Source organism: Elephas maximus, chromosome 20, assembly GCF_024166365.1.
Source record: "Elephas maximus indicus isolate mEleMax1 chromosome 20, mEleMax1 primary haplotype, whole genome shotgun sequence".
Lineage (NCBI taxonomy): Eukaryota > Metazoa > Chordata > Mammalia > Proboscidea > Elephantidae > Elephas > Elephas maximus.
Window position 1 is genome coordinate 80,458,839 of NC_064838.1, and position 11,887 is coordinate 80,470,725.

The 11,887-nt window shown below is 37.2% G+C and overlaps 1 protein-coding gene and 1 pseudogene across 1 annotated transcript; both read right to left on the minus strand.

Annotated features, from left to right (window-relative positions):
* Positions 1–1,524: 1,524 nt before the first annotated feature.
* On the minus strand, positions 1,525–6,985 carry LOC126063804 (olfactory receptor 4P4-like; annotated as a pseudogene).
* Positions 6,986–10,745: 3,760 nt separating this feature from the next.
* On the minus strand, positions 10,746–11,684 carry LOC126063805 (olfactory receptor 4P4-like). Its single transcript, XM_049862185.1, has one exon. It carries the CDS (start codon positions 11,682–11,684, stop codon positions 10,746–10,748), a length of 939 nt encoding a protein of 312 aa, XP_049718142.1.
* Between the last annotated feature and the right edge of the window lie 203 nt (positions 11,685–11,887).

Here is an 11,887-nt window from a genome sequence, read left to right on the forward strand (position 1 = left end):
ACCTAAAATTAACCATATTAAAACATACAAATCAGTGGTTGTCTTAGTTATCTGGTGCTGTTATAACAGAAATACCTCAAGAGGATGGCTTTAACAAAGAGAAGTTTATTTTCTCTCAGTAAAGTAGGCTAAAAGTCCAAATTCAGGATGTCAGCTCCAGGAGAAGACTTTCTCTCTCTCTCCACCTTCTCATCAAAATCCCCCAGACTAGGAGTTTTCCTGGCAGGGAACCCAGGTCCAAAGGATACCCTCTGCTTCTGGCTGTGATTCCTTGTTGGTATGAGGTCCCCCCAACTCCGCTGGCTTCTTTCTTCTATATCTCAAGAGATTGCCTCAGGACACAATCCAATCTTGTAGAATGAGTCCTTCGGCTCTAACACAACTGCTACCCATCCTCCCTCATTAACATCAGAGTGGAAGGATTTACAACATTTAGGAAAATCCCACAATACCAGGAGTAATGGCCCAGCCAAACTGATACACACATTTTGGGGGGACATAATTCAATCCGCAGCAGTGGTATTTAATATATTCACATTGTTGGGCAACTATAAATTTATTATGTATTTATATAATTTTTCCTTTTTTCTTTCCTCTTATTTTTATATTATTTCAAATAAGGCTTTTTTTTTTTTTTTTGTAATGTCTTTTACTATCAGGAAACACTGGTGGCATAGTGGTTAAGTGCTATGGCTGCTAACCAACAGGTTGGCGGTTCGAATCCACCAGGCACTCCTTGGAAACTGTATGGGGCAGCTCTACTCTGTTCTATAGGGTCCCTATGAGTCGGAATCAACTCGATGGCAATGGATTTGGGTTTTTTTGAATCTTTATGTTACAGATTTTTCAGATAGAATTGTAACCTGAACTTAACTAACATTGAAATTAACGTTGTCCAGATATGTCTACCAAGGTTTTTGGGATATCATATCTCCTGCTATGTGGGAGAGGATGAGAATAGCTAGGTAGAAGCATCTTGTCCAGTGAAAGCAGAAAGGTGTTGCTTCTTCTTTTTTCTTTAAGTGTTTTCAGTCATGTTTATGAAGGCTGAGTATGTAAAGGTGTTAAATGTTCCACTAATTTACCTATTGGCCTAAACTAGAAAATCCACCCTCCTATCCTCTTTTCTTAAATGCTGGAAGTATAAAAACTACATCTCTCCTCTACTAGGTGGCTCCCTGTTTCTATAAGTAGGGGCTCACTAGAATGAGATTAAAAATCTAGAGAAGGGGAGAAAAGAGGCTTCATTATATTGTCAGAGTATGGAGAACTTGAAGCAGATATCTGAGGAGAACAGAGTAAAAATGAACACAAAATATATGATAAAATTTTCCAAACAAAAAGTGGTTTGGGCAAATACTAAAGATACTGAGCTTTGACCTTGTACTCTTGCATACGTTCACATACTCCTGTACACATTTTGTATAACATTCTACATCAATTTTATGGCTCACTGTTGAGCTTTAAGTGAAATTCAAAATGCCTTTCATGCAATCTACTTTCCTTCCAAAATAATTGATAGTACTACATCTTCGTCGCGGTCTTCATCTCCATGTTTCTCAGCGTGAAGATCAGAGGGTCGAACATGGGAACAATGATGGTGTAGAAAAGGGCGAGCACTTCATCTTCTGGAAAATTTACAGCTGGTCTAATGAGTATGAGGAGGACTGGCACAAAGAACAGGACTACAACTGTTATGTGAGAACTGCAAGTTGAAAGAGCTTTGGTACGACTTTCGGCAGGGTAAGCCCTCATGGTAAATAATATCAGAATATAAGACACCATCAAAATCACAAAGGTCACAGTCTTAGTTATCTAGTGCTGCCGTAACAGAAATACCACAAGTGGATGGCTTTAACAAAGAGAAATTTATTTTCTCAGAGTCTAGTGGGTTACAAGTTCAAATTCAGGGCATCATCTCCAGGGGAAGGCTTTCTCTTTCTGTTGGTTCAGGAGGAAGGTCCTTGTCCTTAATCTTCCCCTGGTCAACGAGCTTCTCAGGCACAGGGACCTCATGTCCAAAGGACACGCTCTGCTCCTGGTGCTGCTTTCTTGGTGGTATGAGGTCCCTCACTCTCTGATTGCTTCCCTTTCCTTTTGTTTCTTGAGAGATAAAAGGTGGTGCAGGCCCCACCCCAGGGAAACTCCCTTTACACTGGAGCAGGGAGGTGACCTGAGTAAGGGTGATGTTAAAATCCCACCCTAATCCTTTTTAGCATAAAATTACAATCACAAAATGGAGGACAACCACACAATACTGGGAATCACGGTCTAACCAACTTAACACATATTTGGGGGGGGCACAATTCAATCCATGACAATCACCTAACAATTCAGACCCTAATTGACAATTTCCAATAAACCAATTTTGTGTTTATTGGTGGAAGCCGATTTCAGGAAAGGATACACATCACAGGAGTAGTGATCATCTCATTGGGGCCACAGAAGGGTAAGAAGATAGTGAGAAGAAACTGGCAGAGTGCATAAATCCCCTAGTACAACAATGTATGACAATTATGTTACACCTCTGCCTGCTCATGACGACAGTTTAGTGAAGTGGCTTGCAGACGACCGCATAGTGGTCATAGGCCATCCAAGCGAGGATGAAGATCTCGATGTGTCCAAGGAAATGAATGATAAAAAGTTGTGCCATGCAATTATTATAGGCAATGGCCTTCCTTTCTGCCAGTAAGTCAGACATTAAATTTGGTGTCACTGTGGATGTGTAGCAAAGGTCGGAGAGAGAGAGGTAAATAAGGAGGAAATACATGGGTTGGTCATTTAGCTGACTGCATGTGATAGAAATCATTAGGAGCAAGTTTCCCACCCAAATAACAATGTAACAAAATAAGAATAATACAAAGCAGAGAATTTTGATATTCTTGTTTTGAGTAAGGCCCAAACACAGGGAAGTTATTCCTATTTTTCCTGGTCCAGTGCAGTTAAAATGCAGAGAGTCACCTGAAAAGACAATTTATAAGTCATTGTCAGAAATGTTTTTGGATAATATTGCTGATACAACACATATTATAAAAAGTATGTCTAATTGAACTGATTGCAGTGTTTTACAAATTAAAAATCTGTTATTTAACAAGAGTATTTTATCTGGTTATCTCATGATGATTTCTTTAAATATTTCAGGACATTATGTTAAGTATTTATATTAGTAGGAATGAATGTACTCAATCAATACTTAAAAAAAATAGGCACTGGTCATTTTACAATTTCAGGGGAAGTCTTGAAAAAGATGTAGCTCTGAATCCTTATTAACTCAAAATTTGTTAATGATGCAAGTTTTTGTTTAATGAGGTAGGAGCAAATTTAAAGTTTTAACTGATTACTAGTTGTAACTATTGTTGTTGTTAGCTACCAACAAGCTATGAGTAGCTTGACTCATGGTGACCCCATGCACAACTGAAGAAAACTCTGCCCAGTCGTCTGACATCCACATTATTGGCCAGCGTATCAGTTCCATTGTGATCCATAGGAGTTTTGGAAGTAGACAGCCAGGCTTTTCTTCCTAGTCTGTCTTAGCCTGGACGCTCCACTGAAACCTGTTAGCCATCATAGCAACACTCAAGCCTCTCCCGAGAGAAAGCTGGTAGCTGTGCATGAGATGCTTTGGTTGAAACTCAAACCAAATCTTCAGCATGAGAGGCAAGGATTCTAACACTGACCCCCCAGTGCCTCACAGTGGAATGTATGTTACCTTAAAATTATTTAAAAATGAAGCATAAAATAAAATGCAAAATTGATATGATAAATGCATATTTTAGAATTGGAAGACAAACGTTCTCTGCAAGAGGCCCGTGTAAGTGGTTTGGCTATCTTTTTGATTGCTTGTTGCTATTGTTGTTGGTTACCCTGGAGCCCGTACCTAACCATTTTGATCCCATCTGTGCAGAGTAAAACTGCTCCACAGGGTTTTCAACGGCTGTGACCTTTTAGAAGCAGATTGCCAGATTTGTCTCCTGAGGCTCTTCTGTTGAGGTTATGTGGCTTCAAGTCAATTCTGGCACTTACTGACCCTGTAGGACAGAGTAGAATTGCTCCATAGGGTTTTCTAGGTTGTAATCTTTACAGAAGCAGATCGCCAGGTCTTTTCTCCTGTGGAGATGCTGGTGGGTTCAAATTGCCAGCCATTAGGTTAGCAGCTGAACACTTAACCATTGCCCTACCAGGGCTCTGAGGTACTACTGGGTGGGTTCAAATCTTTTGGGCCAATAGTCCAGCATGTGAAGGGTGAAGGTTTCCGTCACTTAGGCCCTCCTATTTCTAGAGGTCAGAAACGAAAACCAAAGCCATTGCGGTAGAGTCTATTCTGACTCATAGCAACCCTATAGGACAGAGTAGAACTGGCCCCATAGAGTTTCCAAGGAGTGTCTGGTGGGTTCGGACTGCTGACCTTTTGGTTAGTAGCCTAGCACTTAACAACTACGCCACCAGGGTTTCCATATTTCTACAGGTAGTTCAGCTAAAATTATAAACTTAAAAGAACAACAGAATAAAGTAGTAGTATAAAAAGTGGAGCAAAAGGCAGTTTTATGTGTTTTTCTTTTTTTTTCTCTTGACTCAGCTTATCATACTTTCAAGACAATTTCCTCACAGTGGAATTGGAAACTGCTTCTGTTTCCACATTTTTACAACTTAGCGATTTTGCCATAAAACCCTAAAGAGTCCTAACACTGCCTAATTCAGAGAGAAAGTTTAGGGAAGTTCATGGGGAAATGTTTATGGGAAGACAAATAATTAGGACCTGGACTCGATTACTGACCTACCCCACAGTGTGCAAATTTGGATGCTTCTCATTTTATCACTCTGAATTTACCTTATTTGTAAAATGCGGTAATCTGCTCAGACTTTGCCAAAAACGGTTCTTGTGAAGCTTAAACAAGTCAAAAAATGACAATTATTTTATAAACTATGGAAGCATTAATGTTGGAATTTATTATCTAAATGTTACTGTTACTAAATTAATATTCTAGCAGTTGTCAATAGGACAGCCCAATAAAATTAACTACCATAAAGAAAATAAAATTGCATAATCACAAAATCATTTTGGCCAGGAAGTAAACTTTGAGATCTTCTAGTCAAATCCCTTCATTCTAAATAGAATGCATTTTTGTCCAAATAAACATATAGAATAGATAAAGGCAGTTTGAATCTCTTCATCAATCAGTAAATATTACATTAACCTAAAACCAAACTGTATTAAACTTAACGGGATCAACTTAGGAAAATTAAGCCATTGCAGTTGGTGTTGACCAAAGCTTCTGATAATTTGGATACTTAACATAAAATTGATGACCACATCATCCAGTTGTCTATATAATTTTAGTCCCCAAAATACATCTCATCAGCTTCTTACCCCTTTTCCTTAAAATTTGTAATGTATATTGTCCTAATTTTGTAGCTGTATTTTCTTATCAATTTAATTTTAAATCCCATCCTTACCCCTGTATTTTATAGATTAAGTTAACTATGTTTTCCTCCAAATTAAAGAATTCCATTGCAATGAAAATGGAACCATAAAAGTGTTAAACATACATATATATGCATACATACATATACATACAAGGTTAATTTTGTAGTCTATCAGATTTCAGAAAAAGATCCAGGGATAGAAGGATACCTCTCGGCAAAACCTAGGAGATACTTCCCTGAACAAAACCAAGCTGAGTGTTTTTATAGAAAGCAAAAGGCAGGGAGAAAGAACAAAAATAGAAAAAAAAAAAAAAAAAAGAGCAAAACAAACCACTGTTCATATGTTGTGACATACCATTAGGTCACACAGAGCAAAACGTACAAAACCCTAAACATTTCAATTTATCTGTTCAGCAAAGCCTGTTTAATGTCTGAACTAAAACTTGTGAGCAAGCAGACAAATCAAAACATGTATGCCAGCAGAAATATTTCTGTGCTTAACAAAGTGTGATAGGATTTTCAAATAGGAGGTTTGAGGTAGAAGCATCCTAGCTTCTTTAAGGCTTTCACTCTCTACAGACTTTTTAACTCCAGCAAGTCTGGAGGTTGAGATACAAATTTAACAAATTAATGTATTCTGGGGTTATGCTGAAATATTATGATTTAGAATTAGCTATAGGTAAGCCATTGAGAAAGGAGGCTTCTTAGCATACCTCCAATTTTACTGCAAAATATTTCCTCACCTATAGTCTACTTTTAATTTTTAAAATAATAGTTAAAATATGGTTTATGCAACTATTAATGTAATGGCTTCTTCATTTGAAAGAACATCAAACCATTATTTTAGTCATGTGCGCAGAAAAGAAAAAAATACCTGAATTATTTTCTCCCACCCATCTCCTGATAATAAAACAAGAGAATTATGGTTCAAACATGAAATTTAGCCTCTGCAGAAACTAAGTTGCTAGGGAACTCATGGAAAACTGATCATCCTGTTTGTATTTATTGATGGGAAATTAATGTACCTGCTAATTAAATGTTTTCTGATATTCTAGCCCAAAAATGTCACTAAGCAATTACATGAATCTCCAATTTTCTCCATTTCCAGAGCCACAGATGAGGCTTAATTTCTGTTCTTGACAATCCTTCCCTTTCATGTCACCTAAAAAAAAAAAAAATTTTCCCAGTAGACCAATGAATGATTTATCACCTATAAACTCCCACCTATCTATCTAGCTCCTTAATAACAACAACAATTTCAGGCTGAGGAGCCCTGGTGGCACTATGTTACCCCACTATATGCTTGAGAAATGTGGTTATTATGATTTCTATCATATGCCACCTGCTAACTAACCAGCCCACGTACTTCTTCCTTAGTTACCTTGCTCTCTCAGACCTTTTCTACACTTCACTGTGACGCCCAAACTAATGACTCACTTACTGACAGAAAGGAAGATCATTTCCTATAAAAACTGCATGAGACAACTTCTTACCAAGTATTGCTTTCACAGGTACTGAGTGAGTCTTTCATCCTCACAGGAATAGCCGATGACTGGTCCATCACTAGCTGCAAACCATTGCACTACACCATCATGATGAACAGGCAAAGATGTAACTCAATTCTCATAGCAGCCTGTCCAAGGGGGCTTCTGCATTCCCTTGGTCTATTTCTTCTTAACAAATGTTTTACCTATCTGTGGCTTCAATGAATTAGATAACTATTTCTGTGATGTCTATCCTTTGTTGAAACTGACCTGTACTGACATAGAAAAAATTGTTTTCTCAGTCATTGCCAATTCTGGTCTAATGGGACTGGTGATTTTCCTATTTTTGATGGCCTCCTATGTTATGATAATGTATAATTTGAAAGCACACTCTGTAGAGAGCCACTGCAAAGCACTTTCCACTTGCAGTTCCCACATCACTGTTGTGATTCTGTTTTTTGCATCTGTCATTTTTAATTATAAAACCTGCAACAATTTTTCCAGGAGATAAAGTGTTTACACTTTTTTGCACAATTATCATCCCCATGCTCAACCCTCTTGTCTACCCCTTAGAAACATGGAGATGAAAATGCCATACGGAAAGTGTGGTGCAATCAGATGTTTGTGGAAGGAAAGCAAATAATTTGAAGGTCATCTGAGGGCTAAACAAGATGCAAATGGATTATCATTTCATGATAACTCCAGACCATGTAAAAAAAAAAAAAAGCCAAGCCTTGAACTATAGCTTGCCATCAGTGGAGTTCCTCTTTCAGTTCCTTTCCTAGTTTTTATTCTGTACTAGATTTTAAATTCCATGAGGATAGGGGTCACGTCTTTTTTTATTTCACTGCTCTTTTCCTAGTAACAAGAAAACTTTATTACATATGTTAGAAACTGAATAATTACATATTGAATTAAAATATGAATATTTTATTGCATAACTGTGGTTTTCATATACTACTGTAATCATCCACATATTTTAGTAACACATTGGGACATTAAACATCACCATAGTGTTGATATTTATTCCTCTTCACTTATTTTTCCACTTCTCTGTATGCTGGCTTTATATGGCTACAACTGTGGGCAAAAAAGACTTCTCCCACAGTCTAATCAGCCAGTGGCTAAATCAGCCAGCCCAGGCACTGAAGAATCAGGAAACCCAGCACTGGGCCAAGGCTTTTGGAGTGACTTAGTTTTATGTACATATTCTTTTCCTAGTATTACAACAGAATCTGCATATATGATAAGCCTGTTATTCATAATGTCTGTTCTTAAAGGAAAAATAGTCAACCGACATTAAAAGTAGTCCAATCATGCACACACACACACAAACACGCACCCCAAGATAAAATTTCTTACTGAAATTCCCTTTTTTTTCTCTTTTTCTAAATGTTCTTTAGGTGATTTTGAAAAAAACTGGATGGCAAAATGTCCTGATACTGTATACCCCTTTATACATTTAAAAATCTATTTTAAAGCCTTCCATCTTAAGCCGCTTTTACGTTTTCATAACATTAATCACTATGTAATTTTATAGCAAACAAAGATAATTCAAAATACTGAATAGTTGCAATAACAGGACTTCAAGTCTCACAAATCACAGGCTAATGAATCCTCTGTCCCCCAGGATCTCTCTATATAACCCCAGGACCAAGACATATGTACCCATTTTATAAATATGTCTCTTTGTTAGCTTGGGTGATTTTTGCAATATAGTTATGTTGTTATAGCAAAGTCACATCTTACAGATAACATCAATTATCCATGGTCACAAAGCTAGTAAATGGCTACAATGTGATTCAACTGTCGAGCCTGCAAGATACTTAATCTATCAGAGGTGTCTGACAGCTGAAATTCACAAAGCGCAGAAAAACATCTCACATCTCATGCATACTACAGCACTGGGCGGGATGTTGTGTAGAACATAATTCCCCATGCCATCTAAATCATTTCCCCTTTTTCTATTACCTACTACTTTTCCACAGATTCATAGTTATTGCTCACAAGTTCGATATACCTAAAAATTGCCTCCATTGTCCTGCTTGATGTGTCGTGGATGCTGCTACTCTGACTGGTTTGACTTTCAGTCTATATGATTAATGAAGACAGCGCACTGGAAACAAACCCATGAAAATAAATAATATTTTTAAGTAAAATATTTTATATAGCTTGTAGTATTTTTGTTGTTATTGAGAATATACACAGCAGAACGTATACCAATTAAACAATTTCTGCATGTACAGTTCAGTGACACTGATTGCCTTCTTTGCATGGTACAACCATTCTCCCTCTCCTTTTCTGAGTTGTTGCTCCTCTGTTAACCTAAACTCACTGCCCCTAAGTTTCCTAGCTAATATTGCAAGTTGACGCTGTCAATTTCATCCAACATATATGGATCTTAAAAAGCAGAATGCTCAAGGCAAATATATGAAAAATTTTAAGTAAAATATTTTCACTTATGATCTAAATTCAAGTTGAAAAGATTGTAGAATAATGTTTGACAAAATGTATGGAGTACACTTGGTAATGTGTATCTGTGAGCTACAGTTTCTCACACAGAAATATAAGATGGGCTTTTTGTTTGCTTGTTTCTCTTTTGTTTTTGTTCTCTTTTCTTTATTTGATTACTTAACTGACTCTCAAGTTCTTAGTTGGATTTTAACAAAAGTTTTAATCCTCTGAGTTTCAGTTTATTCATCATTGAAATAAAGCAGATCATTAAGCCACCATTTCAAAACTGGGCTTTCTGTAGTTTTAGGAGAAAAATGTTCTCATAAATACATTGTGCTGATTGAAATAAGTCATTACGATGCTATATTATACGGTTACTTAAACATGTATGAAGATAAGTGGTGAAATTTTTGTGTTTGTAGCTCTTAGATTATAAAAATATTTTTAAAGTATGAAGGAAATTCAAATAAAATATTTTTATGTTCAAATCTTTATTTAAATATCATTTTCCAAAGGTTCATTTACAGATGCTAGTAATGATAACAATAGTAAGAAAACAATGTTAAGCAGTTTCCTTTGCAAACAAGATACTTATTTTCATCATTATTTAGTAAAAACACTTTTGAATTTTCTACATAGCCATTATTTCTTACAAAACATTATTTTATTGTTTTAACACTACATAAATATATATATATTTTTTTGTTTTGTTTTTAGCATTTCTTCAGCAAATTGGAAAATCATGAGCTAAGTGAAAAAAGTGGTTCTAAATTTTTGATCCTCTTTTTTGGATGGGAAGTGCAGAGAGAATAATAGGCAATATATCCACAACAAAACCAGTGCTGTCGTGTAGAAACCCACTCTTAGTGACCCTACTGGCCAGAGTAGAATAGCCTTATACGTTTTCCAGGGTTGCAATCTTCACAAAAGTAGACAGCCTCATCTTTCACCAATGGAGTGGCACTGGGTTCGAAAAACAGACCTTTGGTTAGCAGCTGAACGCTTAACCAGTGGGCCAATATGGGCCCTTTAAATCTGGGATGGAAGATACCAATGGAGCATAGGTAAATTTGGAGATTCATTGGAACCAAAGCAAAGAGAGGTTAGAAATGTGGGCCCTGACAAGCAACCTATGGACAAAATCCAAAGAAAAAAACACCAAAGAAAAGAATAAATGTTGAACTCAATTTTGCAGGAACAATGTCAATAAGAAACAGATTAGCAAAGAAAGAAGAAGGTAGTTCAAGGTAAATTATAGTATTAATGAACGGATTGATGTCGGTGCCTAAGCTTATGTCTCTCAGGGTCAGTTCCTACTTTAACAAACTTAAGATGGTGCAAACTCACTTCGATAGGGTGTGCAGTGAGGAGTAGACATGCCTTTCAGTCCTTTCTCCTTCCAGTAAAAAGTGGATTCTGGCACCACACTTTCCTCATGGCAGTCTTCATCTCCAAGTTTCTCAAAGTGTAGATCAGAGGGTTGAACATGGGGTCAATGATGGTGTAGAAAAGAGCAAATACTTTATCTTCTGGAAAAGTTGCAGCTGGTCTAATATAAATGTACATGATAGGCACAAAGAAGAGAACCACAACTGTTATGTGGGAACTACAAGTGGAAAGAGCTTTACTGCGGCTTTTGGCAGGGTAGACCCTGATGGTGTACAATATCAAGAAGGAAGACAGCATCAAGACAACAAAATTCACCAAACCCATCATGCCTGAATTGGCGACAACCAGGATCCCGACGCTGTATGTGTCAGTGCAGGCCAGTTTCAGCAAAGGATAGACATCGCAGAAGTAGTGATCTATCTCATTGGGGCCACAGAAGGGTAGGTTGATAGTGAGGAGGGACTGCGCAAAGGAATGCAGAAATGCCCCAGTACAGCAAGCAAAGACCAATACATAACACTTCCTCCTGCTCATGATGACAGTGTAGTGCAGGGGTTTGCAGATGGCCACATAGCGGTCATAGGCCATCACTGTGAGGATGAAGATTTCAATTCCCCCAAAGAAGTGCACTGCAAAAAGCTGTGCCATGCAGCTAGTATAAGAAATTCTGTTCCTTTCTTTCAGTAAGTCAGTGAGTAGCTTGGGCGTCACCGTTGAGGTATAACACAGCTCTGAGAGAGCAAGATGATTAAGAAAGAAATACATGGGTTGGTCTATTAGCTGACTGCAAGTGATGGAAATGATAATGAGCAAGCTTCCCATCCAAATAGCTATGTAACAAAATAAGAATAATAGAAAGCACAAGCTTTTAATTTTCTTATTCTGGGAAAGTCCCAAAAGTAAAAATTCAGTGACATTATTGATATTTTCCATGGTCTGATGCAGTGTATTCTCAGAGAGTATAACTGGAAAAAAGTGACAAGTTAGCATCAGAAATATTCACCAAGCATAGTGTGAATCAGAGTACAGTAGTAACAAATTAAGTTACTCAATCAGCTTTCCTGTACTGCTTCATTCTAAACCTGTACTTGCAGGTTTACCCTGTAGCTTACCATTCTAATCAGGTTACTTTAGAG

Coding starts and splice junctions, on each gene's coding strand:
- LOC126063805 (XM_049862185.1), bottom strand. CDS start 11,684: ATGGAAAATATCAATAATGTCACTGAATTTTTACTTTTGGGACTTTCC.